At 34.0% G+C, this 18,034-nt stretch overlaps 1 protein-coding gene across 1 annotated transcript; it reads left to right on the plus strand.

Moving 5' to 3' along the window:
• Positions 1 to 11,166: 11,166 nt before the first annotated feature.
• Positions 11,167 to 13,660, plus strand: LOC107664334 (interleukin-12 subunit beta-like). Its single transcript, XM_016454862.1, has 7 exons — positions 11,167 to 11,263; positions 11,429 to 11,689; positions 12,508 to 12,610; positions 12,710 to 12,882; positions 12,978 to 13,147; positions 13,377 to 13,486; positions 13,624 to 13,660. The coding sequence occupies exons 1-7, from the start codon at positions 11,167 to 11,169 to the stop codon at positions 13,658 to 13,660; spliced, it is 951 nt and encodes a 316-aa protein (XP_016310348.1).
• The last annotated feature ends 4,374 nt before the right edge of the window (positions 13,661 to 18,034 follow it).

The following is an 18,034-nucleotide window of genomic DNA, read 5'->3' on the forward strand; positions in this document are numbered from 1 at the left end:
TTTACAAATAGTATTTGCAAGTAGTAGCAAACTGACATATAGATTTGCAGTTGCATAGTGGACGTATTTAGCTACGTAACGCAAAGTGCAAGGGAATAAAACATTCATTAAAAAAAAAAGACAATACAAAAACGTGACGTGAACTGCACAAAGCTAATGTATCCATGACATCAGGCGGCTGCTGGAATAAACACGATAATCAGAAAGCACGTTAACAGTAAGTTAATTATGAGACTTTACTGACCCCTGGTGGAGAGACGACGAATGCGTTGTTTTGTCAAAAACACGAAAGCCGTTGTTTTTTTTTTATTAGCTGGATGATGATGTCTAGCAAAAAAAAAAAATGTATATGATGCGTAGGCTATATGCATACACAATATCAACCACATTTTAAATTACTAAACAAGAGAAATGTGATTCGCCAGACTAACGAGTGATTTTTTTAATGTAATGTATATATATATATTGTATTCATTTTGACATGTAGGCACTTTAGAAATTGTGTGTTAATTAATACACCACCAGTCAAAAGGTTTTGATCAGTAAGATTTTTAATGTTTTTTAAAGAAGTTTCTTCTGCTCACCAAGCCTTCATTTATTTGATCCAAAATACAGCAAAAACTATACTAAGCAGTAATATTGTGAAATATTTTTTATTAAAATTTAATTTATTCCTGGGATTTCAAAGCTGAATTTTTAGCATCATCATTACTCCAGTCTTCAGTGTCACATGATCCTTCAGATATCATTCTAATATTCTGATTTGCTGCTCAAAAAACATTTATTATTATTATTATTATGTTGAAAACAGATTAGATTTTTTTCAGGTTTCTTTGGTGAATAGAAAGTTCAGAAAAACAGCATTTATCTGAAATAGAAATCTTTTGTAAAATTTTAAATATCTTAATCATCACTTTTGATCAATTTAAAGCATCCTTGCTAAATAAAATTAATCATTTCTATAATGAAAATTCAGCTTTTTGATCACAGGAATAAATTACATTTGAAATATATCTTCCAATCGAAAGCAGTTATTTTTAATAGTAAAAATATTTCACAATATTACTGCTCTTGCTGTACTTTGTATCAAATAAATGCAGGCTTGGTGAGCAGAAGAGACTTCTTTAAAAAACATAAAAAATCTTACTGTTCAAAAACGTTTGACTGGTAGTGTATATTTGAATGAATAGGTTTATTAAATCTAGGGTATTTAAGTCATTTTAAGTTAAATAACATTCTTTGCTAACAAATTGAAATGAGGTGAATGTTTTCAACAAGGTGGACACAGTTCTGTTCATAACAGTAGACCTGCTGGTGAAGAAATTACAGGTGAGATAAAAAAAAAAAAAGAATTGGGGGGGGGTAGAGATATTGGGGAAAAATTAAGAAAAGGGAAAGGGAAGTGAAGGTGCAGTGCTAGAGTGAACCTTTAATTATTTCCCACGGCCCCAGACTAAGGATTTAGACCTTTTTTTATGTGATGGCCATACAAATAATAGGGTTGTCTGGTTTCAAAAATTGTTGTGGATGTATAGCCTATATACAGGAAATAAGGGGCCAAAATTGCACCTTTTGGGGTACAACAGCTTGTCACTGGAACAGGACACTTAAAAGGACATATTTGTTCCTTTTTTTTTTTTCAAATTATTACCTTAAGGGTACAAATTACTACTCTTAAGGTACTAATATGTATGGTGTACTGCGACGGTGTCAAGCTGTTGTACCCCAAAAGGTACAATTTTGGTCCCTTTTTTTCTGTGTGGCCTGGATGAGTGTGAGATTTCCCGGCCTGAAATTACATCCCAGTCCGGCCCTGTGCCAGACTGTCCTTGCAAAGTTGGAACTGCCCCACTTCATAGAACAGCCTTTGAGCACAGACCCATTGTAGGCTACTCTGCAGGTTCAGGAAACAGTCCTCCATAAAATGCGCAAAAACTATACTAAGCAGTAATATTGTGAAATATTTTTGATTAAAATTTAATTTATTCCTGGGATTTCAAAGCTGAATTTTTAGCATCATCATTACTCCAGTCTTCAGTGTCACATGATCCTTCAGATATCATTCTAATATTCTGATTTGCTGCTCAAAAAACATTTATTATTATTATTATTATGTTGAAAACAGATTAGATTTTTTTCAGGTTTCTTTGGTGAATAGAAAGTTCAGAAAAACAGCATTTATCTGAAATAGAAATCTTTTGTAAAATTTTAAATATCTTAATCATCACTTTTGATCAATTTAAAGCATCCTTGCTAAATAAAATTAATCATTTCTATAATGAAAATTCAGCTTTTTGATCACAGGAATAAATTACATTTGAAATATATCTTCCAATCGAAAGCAGTTATTTTTAATAGTAAAAATATTTCACAATATTACTGCTCTTGCTGTACTTTGTATCAAATAAATGCAGGCTTGGTGAGCAGAAGAGACTTCTTTAAAAAACATAAAAAATCTTACTGTTCAAAAACGTTTGACTGGTAGTGTATATTTGAATGAATAGGTTTATTAAATCTAGGGTATTTAAGTCATTTTAAGTTAAATAACATTCTTTGCTAACAAATTGAAATGAGGTGAATGTTTTCAACAAGGTGGACACAGTTCTGTTCATAACAGTAGACCTGCTGGTGAAGAAATTACAGGTGAGATAAAAAAAAAAAAAGAATTGGGGGGGGGTAGAGATATTGGGGAAAAATTAAGAAAAGGGAAAGGGAAGTGAAGGTGCAGTGCTAGAGTGAACCTTTAATTATTTCCCACGGCCCCAGACTAAGGATTTAGACCTTTTTTTATGTGATGGCCATACAAATAATAGGGTTGTCTGGTCTCAGAAATTGTTGTGGATGTATAGGCTATATACAGGAAATAAGGGGCCAAAATTGCACCTTTTGGGGTACAACAGCTTGTCACTGGAACAGGACACTTAAAAGGACATATTTGTTCCTTTTTTTTTTTTCAAATTATTACCTTAAGGGTACAAATTACTACTCTTAAGGTACTAATATGTATGGTGTACTGCGACGGTGTCAAGCTGTTGTACCCCAAAAGGTACAATTTTGGTCCCTTTTTTTCTGTGTGGCCTGGATGAGTGTGAGATTTCCCGGCCTGAAATTGCGTCCCAGTCCGGCCCTGATTTTAGGTTTCACTATCTTTGTGGGGACATTCAGTCACCACAGTGTAGCTAAAAACAAATCCACCCACACACAAACACCCATTGTGTCAACGGACCTCAGATGAAAACCTCCGATTGGTTGATACTGTTAGATCATGTTATTTACACCCACAAAGGGAAAAGGAAATGAAGAAGATCCATATGGTTTGTTTTTTTTTCTGTTTTGTTTTAATGACGTATTATGATGATGTGTTCATGATCTAATAACCTGTTAATATGTAAAATATCTGTTTTGAGTTTTGTAGCCTATTGTTTGCTTTAGTTTATATCATCTCTGTGGTCAAAAAAAGGGAATATTAATGTTTGTGTCCCTCCTACTTTTCTGTCCAGTGGATGTTGGAACAAACCCAAATGGAAAAGTGAGTAGCCAGTGACGGATGACCAGCTACGCAGCAAGAGAGATGAATTCTGGGAAACCGGTCCAGCCTTTTAGGGACATAAGGGGATCTGAAAGGTGCTCATGAACTAGCTCAGGCCATCATGGATGGGTTAGCATAACCTTACCTCATACCTTTTACACATTCTGGGGTACTTCACAGGTTTTTCCTGAAGTATATTTTGTTTTCACTGTTGTTTTTGTTCTCACACTTTAAAATGTCTCACATCCTCTGTGAAGTCTAATATTCAGATTCCCTCTTCTACTGAACTGCTTAGGGGTTTCCAGCCCTTTTGTCAGCTAGAGCTGCTTGAAGGGATAAAATATTCTGAAGGGATACTTGTTTCAAAATACACAAAGAATATCCATTTGAGGTCTAGACGGCTTGTTAGACATGGATTTTACAGCCTGTGACAGTGCTGCTATATTCACTTATGTGTGATGGATTCATAGTTTAATCTAACTGTGTCTTGATGAGCCTCAAATATGTCCACATTAAATATACATAACGTGGATTTTTCTGACCTGACCAGTGCTGTCAAGTCAAGTACCACTTCGTTCTCATATGAGTTCACCTTGTGATTAATCTGCTGTCATCACCCTTGAAAGCTCTTGAAAGGTCTTTGCGTAAGTTAGTAAGGGAATGGCTAAAGTAGGCATGACAGTAACACTATATGAGTATTCAAAAAAAGCATATTCAAAATTATAGTCAAATGTACTATTAGGCTATTTGATTATAATTATAAAGATGTTTTTCAGACAGGTTAGTACACTGTTTCTATGTAGGCCTACTGTATGACGCCACACATGTTAGTTGCAACCGGGCTCATAGGAAAAATGTGATTGTGGTGATGTTTCTACAAAATGAAACTATGTTGCTTGTTGCACATTTCACAACACTATCAAAGTGAATGGTGCTAAACGCCTGTTCAGTTTTATCCAAAAAAACAACATTTTTTTTACATTGGTTGTTGTACATATTGTTGCAGTTTTGAGAAGAAATCTCCAAGGAGTAGCATTTGAAAGTTAATGCTTTTGCTTTTGGAAATAACATACTATCTGCACTAAACCCTACCCTAAACATAAGTGATAGTGTTAACAAGATAATGTTAACAAAAGCAAACGTGAGGTAAAAAAAACACATTTGCTCATGCAACCATGCAATTTTTTTTTTAGCTATTTTGTTGTGAATCATGTTTCACAAGACTTGTATCTAAGCACTCTGCATCGTGAGTGCAGTGCTGCACCTGCTTATTTAATGGTTATTTAAACATCAAAATTGTATCGGTTAACAAATGCATTTACCATGCACTATAGTAAAAGTGTTTTGAGGTTATAACATAGTATTGTGCAATAATCCTGTAAACATAATTTGTGTAAAAAGGAATAAAAAAGTCATGAGATAGCAAAAGACCCACTGGTTGCACACTTCAGAATTTCAGCAGATTTAGTAGGCAATTTAGGTATTTTGTAATTTCATCTATAAACTTGATGACACTTGACTTCTTGACAGTCAGTCCAACTACATTTAAAAGCTAAGTTAGTTTAAATGGCGAAAGTGACGGCTGCTCTGGGAATGGCTGTCTAATATACCGCTTCTGAGAATAAAGTGCTGACGACTCTTGTTGTGCCTTGATACACTTGTGATCAGTGACTGGGTTTGCTTTTCATTAGGATCTTTTCTGAGTCACCCTGATTTTACAGTTTACAGTACAGTTATTGAGCTATCTGTCCGTCATAGCACCAGACAGATGGTAAAGCACCACCTTTCCCAGAGCCTTTGCCCCCTCTTATTGAAGAGAGAGCTCCCTTGCATGGTAATGAAGTTTCTTGCTTGAATGTGCACACTGAATATTAGAGCAGTCTTAGAAGTGAGTGGTAAAATATTTGTCTTGTTACAGGCTTCCCGTTTCAGTTTGCTTTCTGGTTGTGGCTGCGGTTATCACATTGTTTCTGAATAAAATTATTCATTTCCTTAAAAAAAAAAAAAAAATCATACCGACCCCATTCTTTTGAACTTTAAAGTGTACAGAAAGTAGTAAGAGTAAGAAAAAGGTAGTAAGAGTAGTACGAAAAAAAGTGGTAAGTGTAGTACATTAGTATACAGATCTAAATTCAGCCACTGAAAAAAAATCATCACATGAAATGTTGACTACAGATATAGGAGGGCCAGGATGTCAGCACTGGTACACTATTGCCCTCTTCTGGCTGTAATGTACAACATCCCAAAGAGCCTATACTTTGAGTTAAAACATTCATGAAAGATGATTATACAAGCATTTTCAAAAAGATAAATAAATACATTCAAATAGACTGTTTCCACTCCAAATCTACATTAACGTACTACTTGTATGTATTGCATAACACCTATTAACTAAGTTATCTATAGTGAATGTCAAATGTAAACGAGATTCCGAAAGGACAGTGTGTCACAGGGCACTGTTGTCAGCTGCTGAAGGTGATTGGTCAACTTCTCTTTTAGTGGTAAATGTGGGAAATAAACTCTCTCTCCCTCCTCTCTTGTCTCTGCTTTGTATGTATGTGAAAGCTCAGTTTCACTCAATGAACTATTGTGGTAGAAACTTTCAAAGGTTTAAAAGGTTTCAGGTTTAAGGGAAGCATGTCATCAACTCATATAATATGAAACTATAATAGTAGCCATAAGTATAGGGAGACAGGGCTAGATGTCACTTGTGCAAGTTGTCACATATTTCAGTAACTATAAGGTTTTGAATCAAACGCCGTTACACAAATGTATTTTGTACACAAAGTCAAAAATTAGAGTAACTTTTGCGCATACAAACAATTTATTAATATTGGTTGGCCACAATAATAGTTTGATATTTTATTTTACCTTTCCTGTTTTACTCTTCATGAAGAGTTCTGTTTCAAAATTTAATTGCTGTTCACATTTTACTGAAACAGACAAAACTGACTGATTAACAATAGGTTCCATTGTGACAACCTCACATAGTGCCCTGATAATGAACTGTATATTTTTCTTGGGCATTGACAGTGGAAATATATAATAATAATAAATATATAAATAGCTTTTGTGTAGCCAAAATGTAAAGGGTTGTATTTTTTACAGAAATTAACTTTCAAAAATAAATATAACCTGAGAAATTTTCACTTAAGTAATAAATGTGACTAGTCTGGGACCTACATGGATCCACATATATAACAATTACAATATCATTCTTAACAAATACCTCATTATATCTTCTATTTTTCTTTTGATACTTAGGCTACTATTACTACTATTGTTTTTCCTTTAATTATATCAGACAGAAGTCAACAAACAAAAAAACTGAAAATAATCAGAAGACACTTTATTTTTATTTCTCAAGCATATTTTACTCAGTGAAGTAAATGAAGTTCATCTTCTTTCACAAAATGTGTGCAGATGTCCATGAGATGGTGTAATCTTCCACGTTTTCTCTTGAACTCCTTTTGGGCATCCATGCACATCATGGTAAACTTCTGAAACTCGCTTAGATTCAGGCACTGTTGGTAATTAAAGATTTCATTTGAGATTTAATGCTCTATAATGCACAAGTTATTCTTTGATCACACAACAATCCATATTTGTCTGAAACTGACAACCCTCTCTATGGACACATTGGAGATAGTCGCCCGCCATTAGCTAGTACTTTTTTTATTTCACTCAGGAGACTTTTTACATAACATTCTGGTGTTTACATAAATGTAACATATTTTATCTATTTCAATTTTTTTTAACTTACAATCAAATTGTCTTCTTTCTGCTAATTGATTTGCTGAAAAGCATGCCACTGATTGCTGCTTACGCATTGGTTTCTTTCAGTTCCTCTACTGAAAGTATCAGCTAACAGTGACAAACAGTGACAAAATGTGAAGAGCTAAAATAATTAATAAGTCCAAAGGATCTTTGTCATTTTGACTGGGAAAAACAAGAAAGAACACCATTTACATCTAGACTGTCAATTATTTTTATGTGCTATGAAATTTTGTAGTCAGTGGCTAATGACAGACATTTTAGTCACCTAGTGCAAAATTTGGTTGCATATGTTAGTGATTATCGAGGGTTGTACAGTGATGTTAAACACTATTATCAGATTAAATAGTTGAAGACTGTTAAAGGGATAGTTCACCTTCAGTTGCTGGTCCCCATCGACTTCCAAAGTATGGAAGAAGAAAAAAAAACACTATGTAAGTCAATGGGGTCCAGCAACTGAAGGTGAACTATCCCTTTAAGCAGCATGGGTTGCTTTATGATATCTGTACCTCGTCCCCAGTGATGTCAAACAGGTTCAAGATCTTTTTGAAATCTGAACCCTTGAGGTTAAAAAGCCTTAAACTCTTTCAGGTTGATGGTTTTGCTACCGTCCATATCCAACAGCTCAAAGACAGGGAGGAAATGGTGACAGATGAAGTTCTCTTCCACATCATGCTACGTACACACACATTTCAGCACATGTGACATTCATCACAACCAAGCTTATCCTCTCATAAAACAACAATAATGATAAAGCCAGAGGAAATTTGGCAGTAAATGGGGTTTTTCCTGAAGCATCAAACAGAGGAAGTTGCTTTTTGCTCAGATATTGTATGGTACACAGCCCTGTATGGTTGTGGTAAGTGTGGAGGGGCTGTTTTTGATGTGGTCATGTTTTGTAAGAGAATGTCGTACTTCACTACTGAGCAGAATGCAGACCATCATATAAAACTCCTCAAATCCAATTTCTCCATCAGCATCCCAATCCAGCATGTTGAACGTCAGTATTATGTGTTTCTTCCCCATTGTTGTCACATGCTTCATTAAATGGTAGAACTGAATGTCTGAGGAAGGGAAAAGAAAAGCACAACAGTTATTCCAAACAGCTGAAATTCCACCATAGCAATGTATCCACCTATTACAGATTAATAAAAAATTTCATAAAAAGATTGATAAAAAATTACAGATTTGTCAATTGTTCTCATGTTATTGTAAGTTAAAGGGGAAATGCGAGTTAACAATTATTAGTGTATTCTTACCATTCAGTGATTTTTTTTTCTCGTGAAAATCCAGCAGACAAAAATAATCATTAATTATTTTAGTGTTAGTCAGTGAGAGAAGGCAGTGAAACGTGTTTAAATTCAAATATTCGAAGAAAACCCCCCTTTTTAACTTCATTTTGCTCGTTTAGACTTAAATAATGTTAACCGCTTCCACTGTCAATCTACAATTAATGCTGTTACCATGGTAATGAGGCACTTTTCACACTTCCGCGTTTATGGCTTTGGGATTGGCGCATGCCAAACGTTTTTCCGGGAAATACACTGTAAAACATATTCACCAATTTCAACTTAAAGACTTAAATTCAGTTGCTGCCTTAAAAGTTTAACTATAATCAACTTGGCTGTTAAATTAAATCGAACTGACTTAAAAAATGAGTTGAATCCACTGATCTATAATAGAGAGGAGTCATTATATAGGCCTAGCTATAGATCAGTGGTTGAATCTATCTCATATAGCCTAACGTATAAAAAACTTGATATAATTTATGATGTGACACATCATTTTTTTACAGTGTACAAAGTGCAGTTTGATTCGGGAATTAATCTTTTTTTACAAATTACATATTTTGAAAATGTTTGAACTGCCGGTGGTTTAGGCTACTAGAAATCTCGAACATCTATGGCCGTCACAACTACTTCAAAGCTTCAGGCCTTTACAAATGCTAGTTTATTTCATTCAAAATGGTGGCGCTTATCATTGAGTTATTTTAGTCATTCTTCGTGTCAGTTTGTTGTTGGCTGTGCTGCATTATCTCACTCCATGGGAAAACTGAAGCGCATTTCTGCTCCGCTGCAGGTCCATTCGCACCCTGGATGCACATATTTCTGAACATATCTGAAAATATTCACAGTAATATCTGTTGTAGTTTTATTAGGCCTATATTTACTTTTGGTAAGCAATGTTGTATTCACTACTTCTCCTTTGCACTGCGAATGTGATAGCATGCACGTTATAGGCTATAATGCGCCCTTGGAAATAAATTGTAAACAAAAGATGAATGGTCTCGTGGTTTTACTTGGCTCGTCGGGATTATCGTTGTTATTAATAATTCAGTAGGTACGTGCTTTAACTGGACTCCTATAGAATTGTTTGTGTTTATTATTGGTAAAAAGTCCGCGTTCTGAGATGTATAAAAATCACAATGTTATTTCTTTGTAGATTTTATAACATCTACTGAGAGTTCTGTTTTCTTTTTTCTTTCTTTCATTTTTTTCTATGTTATCTGGGCATCTTTCAAAACACTTTTCGTGTGTTAGGCTGAAAAGTGTCATCAGCATTTAATGTGAAATTTCTTATCAGTAATCTCAATGTACAAATCACTAAATGTCATTATCTGAGAGAATAGGGGAATAACTGAATTGGAAAAACCAACGGATAGTAGGGACAAGCAAATCAAACACAGTAATGCAACCAGGTAAATCATCCTCTGGCTTTCAGATGAGAACTTGTGGCAAAAATACCCAAGGTGTTGGAAAACAAATATTGACTTAATATCTTTCCCGCCCTTTAGACTCAATTCCTCACATTGGAAACCAATTAGCAATTTCATATATTATGTTTTCCTGCACAACATAATACAATCCAGTAAAGAATCATATTGTTCTGAATGGGCTGTGTGATTGTATATAAATAGCCCAATATTAGAGAAGAGAGAGGACAGTGAGAAGACTCAGTGGAAGTGAGAGAATTAGTGATGATATCTGAGAACAGCTAAGGTTCTGGAGTTGCTCATGCAGGGTTTGAAGTTCCTCTATAACCTGCAGTGGACTTTTCCTGGCCAGGGAAATTCTGCCCTCCTGACACGTTACTTATAAGCTTGCACACTAAACACAACAACAAAGCAAAGTCAATCTGGTTGCGGAGGTTAATCTTGTTGGATTTTTGAGTGATCAAGGGTAAGTCACTTATTTCAAACTCATTTTATAATGTCATGAAAAGAACCACTCAATTATTTTTTTACATAAATACTAATATATATATATATATATAATTTAATATCGAAATGTATAAAATGTTTATGCAGTTTATACATGGTAATTTAAAAAAAAATCTAATTAAGGACAATTTTGTATAGCCTACACTCTAAAAATGCTGGGTTGCTTCAACCCAACTTTGGGTCAAATGTGGACTAACCCAAAGTTGGGTTGAAACAACCCAGCATTTTTTAGAGTGTAGGTTACCACTAATTGCATAGGCCCAATAATAAGTAAGATTATTAACATGATATGAAAACTGACAATTTTATACATGCATAAACAAGTGAAGTATGATTTACCAGTTTAACAAATACATTATTTAGCCTATTGTTTGTTCTGTTAGTATTAACCATATTGCAAAATGAGAGATGATTCACCAAAGAGCTCAACTTGATACAACAGCGTTTTCATGTCTCTTTTAGAAGTTGATGTCTATATATTTTGCTTTCCTAAATGCACAACTATATGGTTAGCTGTATTTTATTCTTTGCATTTAGCATTGATTTTTCACTGTATGTCAGAACAGACCTGCAGCCACAGCTGAGAACCAATGATTACGCGTATTAATTGCAGTCTAAACTTTTCTCTTTTTTCCACCAACAGATGTTTTTTCTCTTATTGAGTACGTTGTTGTTTCTCCAGTCCTCTGCTGATGGATCCATCAAAACAGAGGAGAGTTACTGGACACTTAAACCAAATGGTTTGTTTGTTGGTCTGAATCATGTCTAAAGAATTGTTTCTGTGTAAAATTTCTACAAAGTACTTGAGCTCTGTTTTATAAACTGCTACAATTTATTTTATTTGTATTGGGGCTTGTATTGTTATATTTGCACTTCTCATTTGTTTTTCAATTGTCTGTCATCAGTGCTTGTGGTGAATGTCAATGTAGGTGAAGATGTAAACGTGCCACTTATCTGTGGAGAAGCATATGAAGCGGAAAATATTACATGGACCAGAAACAACGATGAAAATCTGGAGGCTCAAGGAAACAGGATCGTCGTCACAGTAGAGGGGTGGATGGGGGGCAACTACTCCTGTTTCAATAGTGAGGGATCCTACCTAAACCACACACTGGTGCTGGCTCAGTGGACCTTCAGGAAGTTTATCAAGAATACTCCTGAGAAAGGTACAACCCTCTTTTACATTGTATAAAATTGTCATGATATTCATTTGAAAAATTTAAAAATGTTAAATAGTTTCAAGCCTTCAGCAGTGAAACATTTTACAGTAAATATTAATTTCTACCATGTAGTTTGTAGAAAAATATATTGGGGTCAGTAAGATTTGTCATTTTTTTATGCTCATCAAGGCTTTACTTATTTTAATTTACAAAAATAGAGTAAAAACAGTAAAACTGTGAAATATTATTACAATAAAAATGATATGTATTTTAATTTATTTTATTTTATTTTAAACAGTGATTACTCCAGTCTTCAGTGTCACATGATCCTTCAGAAATCATTCTAATATGCTGATTTGCTGCTCAAAAACATTTCCTATTATCAATGTTAAAAATTAGTATGCTACTTAGTAGTTTTAATTTTTATTTTTTGAAAAAAATGTTTTTATTATTATTTGAATATAATGTTCAAAAGAACAGCATTTATTTGTATTATAAATATTTTGTAACATTATAAATTACATATATAAATTAAATAATTTACAAATTATAAATTAAATTTATAAATTAAATATGCAAATATATAAGCCTGTGTTGTCACTTTTGATCAATTTACTAAATAAAAGTATTAATTTCTTAATAATAATAATAATAATAATAATAATAATAAATTGACCCCAAATGTTTGAACAGTAGTGTTTATACATTTTTATAAAATGTATTTGTTTCTTTTTTATTAAATTCAGTTTCATAATTGTATTATATAATTGTTTTATTTAATTCTTATTATATATATATATTTTTTTATTGAATTACCAAACAAGGTTACATCGATTGTTCAACAAATAACTATGGAGGTTCCTTCAAATGTAATTGGACATGGGATGTAAATAGGAATGGCCATGTTGCTCATATCAAAGCCTCACGGTAAGTTTCTCCATCTTATTTTAGGTTCTGCAAACTGCAATGATGTAAGAGGTGTGGAGAAAAAAAATAAATAAAAAAACTTGACTGATTCTGTTCCAGCCCTGGTGGAAGCAACATCAGCTGCAGTCTGGATTCCAGTGGGAATATCACATGCTTAGACCATGACTATTGTCCCTATGCAGAGGAGGTGGAGCGCATCAACCTGACCATATACTTCAGAAGCAGCTTTGTTGTTGAATCCTACAATACAAAGTTCTACATCATGGATATCGGTGAGCTCTCACAAATCGCTAAGATGGGGTCTTAGAATATTGAATTAGAATGCCGCTCATCTGAATATGAAACAATCTTTTTCTGCACTTCTTAGTGAGGCCTGATATGGTGCCTATTAGTAGGATCAATAAAACATCCGTAGAGGTCAAATATCCACACTCCTGGAGCACACCATCATCCTACTTCCCTCTCATGTTTCAAGTGAAAGAGATTCGCTGTCGGAAACATGACAATTGTGACTGCTCCAAACCGAACTCACAAGAGGTAACCCCACACACTACTGCTCAAAAGAATGTTTGGAATAATTAGGGTGCATTTACACCCTAAAACAGTAATATTGTGAAAATCATTACAATCGTTACAAATTATTTTACATTTTAGTATATTTTAAAATGTAATTTATTTCTGTGAAAGCAAGACTTAAATTTTAACTATTAAAACTATTATTATTTTTAGTCAGACCTGGAAATATATTAATATTTGTTTTGCTCAGATTTTCTTCACACAAAGTCACAAGCTGCCAGTGACAAAAGGGATGACGGTGTGTGTGAGAGCGAGGGATGAATTCTGTAATTCCTCATGGAGTGACTGGAACCAGTACAAGTATGTGTATTTAACATTTGTTATATTTCTTAGCAAAACATTCATTTGTTTTACCCCCATTAAAAATTGTTTTATTGCTTTATTAATGTTTTTTTTCTGCACACATTATAATACAAAATGTCTCTGTTCATTTTTAGGTGCAAAACCAGAAAAAATAGCAAGCAGAGGAAATGAGAACCAACGTTAAAGATGCTATAATTTATTATGCATTTTAAATAAAAATAATTTTAAACATTATGATGCGTTCTGTAGTCATGAACAATGACTGACTCTATTAGACCTTTTTTGGTCATATACTGTGTAATTAAATACAAACACATAGTATGTGTTCTTGTAATAATGTATTTATCTATACTATTTTATAATAGAATTAATAACATTATCATGCTCTTAAATGAATTATGTATAACTGTAGTACATTTCGATTGTGTTACATGTATTTATTATGATTTCAATGTTTCTGATGTCTTTACTTGATTATATAAGATATAAAACATCAATACACTCTTAATTCAGTTTGTCTTGATTCCATGTTTAAATTTAAGAAATTTGATTTCATGTCATGCCTCACCAAGTGTGAACTATTATGTAGTGTGTATAGTTTGCTAAATAACACGCACATTGAAAGGTTTGGACTTTGTTAGGGTCCTAATTATGTGCAAATGTTTTTTTCTTTCTCTGTAGATTACACATAAGACTGCCCAAGACAGGAATTACTGTCACATCTCAATGTGGAGCAAAGCGACTTGCTATTCCACCAATGTCAACAGAGTTCGGGCATCAAATCAAAAGAGCCCCCTAAACCAATTTCTCAATGATTGTTCAAGCATTGTGTAAAAACAATTCCTCTATTGAAGTCTGGGGAAAAAAACACGTGTAACACACCATGAGTGACACTTAACCATCATGACTTGCCAGTTGTAAAAAACACAAGTGCTGGGTTTTTGGAAATGACACAATTGGTGCATCACTGACATTTGAGGAATTTACCCAAACAAACCTGCCATTCATTAATTAAAGCTAGTAAATAATAAAAAGAGCATAAAAAATAAGTAAATGAAAGGGAAACGCCAATAACTGATCTGATCAGCTGTGATCTGAACTCTACTAATCACAAAACAGACAATTAATAAACAATTAAGCAAAAAAAAAAAAAAAAAAATATTCTCTGGGGTTGCTTTATGATATCTGTACCTCGTCCCCAGTGATGTCAAACAGGTTCAAGATCTTTTTGAAATCTGAACCCTTGAGGTTAAAAAGCCTTAAACTCTTTCAGGTTGATGGTTTTGCTACCGTCCATATCCAACAGCTCAAAGACAGGGAGGAAATGGTGACAGATGAAGTTCTCTTCCACATCATGCTACGTACACACACATTTCAGCACATGTGACATTCATCACAACCAAGCTTATCCTCTCATAAAACAACAATAATGATAAAGCCAGAGGAAATTTGGCAGTAAATGGGGTTTTTCCTGAAGCATCAAACAGAGGAAGTTGCTTTTTGCTCAGATATTGTATGGTACACAGCCCTGTATGGTTGTGGTAAGTGTGGAGGGGCTGTTTTTGATGTGGTCATGTTTTGTAAGAGAATGTCGTACTTCACTACTGAGCAGAATGCAGACCATCATATAAAACTCCTCAAATCCAATTTCTCCATCAGCATCCCAATCCAGCATGTTGAACGTCAGTATTATGTGTTTCTTCCCCATTGTTGTCACATGCTTCATTAAATGGTAGAACTGAATGTCTGAGGAAGGGAAAAGAAAAGCACAACAGTTATTCCAAACAGCTGAAATTCCACCATAGCAATGTATCCACCTATTACAGATTAATAAAAAATTTCATAAAAAGATTGATAAAAAATTACAGATTTGTCAATTGTTCTCATGTTATTGTAAGTTAAAGGGGAAATGCGAGTTAACAATTATTAGTGTATTCTTACCATTCAGTGATTTTTTTTTCTCGTGAAAATCCAGCAGACAAAAATAATCATTAATTATTTTAGTGTTAGTCAGTGAGAGAAGGCAGTGAAACGTGTTTAAATTCAAATATTCGAAGAAAACCCCCCTTTTTAACTTCATTTTGCTCGTTTAGACTTAAATAATGTTAACCGCTTCCACTGTCAATCTACAATTAATGCTGTTACCATGGTAATGAGGCACTTTTCACACTTCCGCGTTTATGGCTTTGGGATTGGCGCATGCCAAACGTTTTTCCGGGAAATACACTGTAAAACATATTCACCAATTTCAACTTAAAGACTTAAATTCAGTTGCTGCCTTAAAAGTTTAACTATAATCAACTTGGCTGTTAAATTAAATCGAACTGACTTAAAAAATGAGTTGAATCCACTGATCTATAATAGAGAGGAGTCATTATATAGGCCTAGCTATAGATCAGTGGTTGAATCTATCTCATATAGCCTAACGTATAAAAAACTTGATATAATTTATGATGTGACACATCATTTTTTTACAGTGTACAAAGTGCAGTTTGATTCGGGAATTAATCTTTTTTTACAAATTACATATTTTGAAAATGTTTGAACTGCCGGTGGTTTAGGCTACTAGAAATCTCGAACATCTATGGCCGTCACAACTACTTCAAAGCTTCAGGCCTTTACAAATGCTAGTTTATTTCATTCAAAATGGTGGCGCTTATCATTGAGTTATTTTAGTCATTCTTCGTGTCAGTTTGTTGTTGGCTGTGCTGCATTATCTCACTCCATGGGAAAACTGAAGCGCATTTCTGCTCCGCTGCAGGTCCATTCGCACCCTGGATGCACATATTTCTGAACATATCTGAAAATATTCACAGTAATATCTGTTGTAGTTTTATTAGGCCTATATTTACTTTTGGTAAGCAATGTTGTATTCACTACTTCTCCTTTGCACTGCGAATGTGATAGCATGCACGTTATAGGCTATAATGCGCCCTTGGAAATAAATTGTAAACAAAAGATGAATGGTCTCGTGGTTTTACTTGGCTCGTCGGGATTATCGTTGTTATTAATAATTCAGTAGGTACGTGCTTTAACTGGACTCCTATAGAATTGTTTGTGTTTATTATTGGTAAAAAGTCCGCGTTCTGAGATGTATAAAAATCACAATGTTATTTCTTTGTAGATTTTATAACATCTACTGAGAGTTCTGTTTTCTTTTTTCTTTCTTTCATTTTTTTCTATGTTATCTGGGCATCTTTCAAAACACTTTTCGTGTGTTAGGCTGAAAAGTGTCATCAGCATTTAATGTGAAATTTCTTATCAGTAATCTCAATGTACAAATCACTAAATGTCATTATCTGAGAGAATAGGGGAATAACTGAATTGGAAAAACCAACGGATAGTAGGGACAAGCAAATCAAACACAGTAATGCAACCAGGTAAATCATCCTCTGGCTTTCAGATGAGAACTTGTGGCAAAAATACCCAAGGTGTTGGAAAACAAATATTGACTTAATATCTTTCCCGCCCTTTAGACTCAATTCCTCACATTGGAAACCAATTAGCAATTTCATATATTATGTTTTCCTGCACAACATAATACAATCCAGTAAAGAATCATATTGTTCTGAATGGGCTGTGTGATTGTATATAAATAGCCCAATATTAGAGAAGAGAGAGGACAGTGAGAAGACTCAGTGGAAGTGAGAGAATTAGTGATGATATCTGAGAACAGCTAAGGTTCTGGAGTTGCTCATGCAGGGTTTGAAGTTCCTCTATAACCTGCAGTGGACTTTTCCTGGCCAGGGAAATTCTGCCCTCCTGACACGTTACTTATAAGCTTGCACACTAAACACAACAACAAAGCAAAGTCAATCTGGTTGCGGAGGTTAATCTTGTTGGATTTTTGAGTGATCAAGGGTAAGTCACTTATTTCAAACTCATTTTATAATGTCATGAAAAGAACCACTCAATTATTTTTTTACATAAATACTAATATATATATATATATATAATTTAATATCGAAATGTATAAAATGTTTATGCAGTTTATACATGGTAATTTAAAAAAAAATCTAATTAAGGACAATTTTGTATAGCCTACACTCTAAAAATGCTGGGTTGCTTCAACCCAACTTTGGGTCAAATGTGGACTAACCCAAAGTTGGGTTGAAACAACCCAGCATTTTTTAGAGTGTAGGTTACCACTAATTGCATAGGCCCAATAATAAGTAAGATTATTAACATGATATGAAAACTGACAATTTTATACATGCATAAACAAGTGAAGTATGATTTACCAGTTTAACAAATACATTATTTAGCCTATTGTTTGTTCTGTTAGTATTAACCATATTGCAAAATGAGAGATGATTCACCAAAGAGCTCAACTTGATACAACAGCGTTTTCATGTCTCTTTTAGAAGTTGATGTCTATATATTTTGCTTTCCTAAATGCACAACTATATGGTTAGCTGTATTTTATTCTTTGCATTTAGCATTGATTTTTCACTGTATGTCAGAACAGACCTGCAGCCACAGCTGAGAACCAATGATTACGCGTATTAATTGCAGTCTAAACTTTTCTCTTTTTTCCACCAACAG

The sequence above is a fragment of the Sinocyclocheilus anshuiensis genome, unplaced genomic scaffold (assembly GCF_001515605.1).
Source record: "Sinocyclocheilus anshuiensis isolate Anshui unplaced genomic scaffold, SAMN03320099.WGS_v1.1 scaffold111, whole genome shotgun sequence".
Classification (NCBI taxonomy): Eukaryota; Metazoa; Chordata; class Actinopteri; order Cypriniformes; family Cyprinidae; genus Sinocyclocheilus; species Sinocyclocheilus anshuiensis.

Excerpts from the sequence above, each read along its gene's own strand:
- LOC107664334 (XM_016454862.1), top strand. The coding sequence starts at position 11,167 with ATGTTTTTTCTCTTATTGAGTACGTTGTTGTTTCTCCAGTCCTCTGCT. Across the intron at positions 12,883-12,977 it reads GTTCTACATCATGGATATCG|TGAGGCCTGATATGGTGCCT; the intron begins GTGAGCTCTCAC and ends TGCACTTCTTAG. Across the intron at positions 13,148-13,376 it reads CCAAACCGAACTCACAAGAG|ATTTTCTTCACACAAAGTCA; the intron begins GTAACCCCACAC and ends TGTTTTGCTCAG.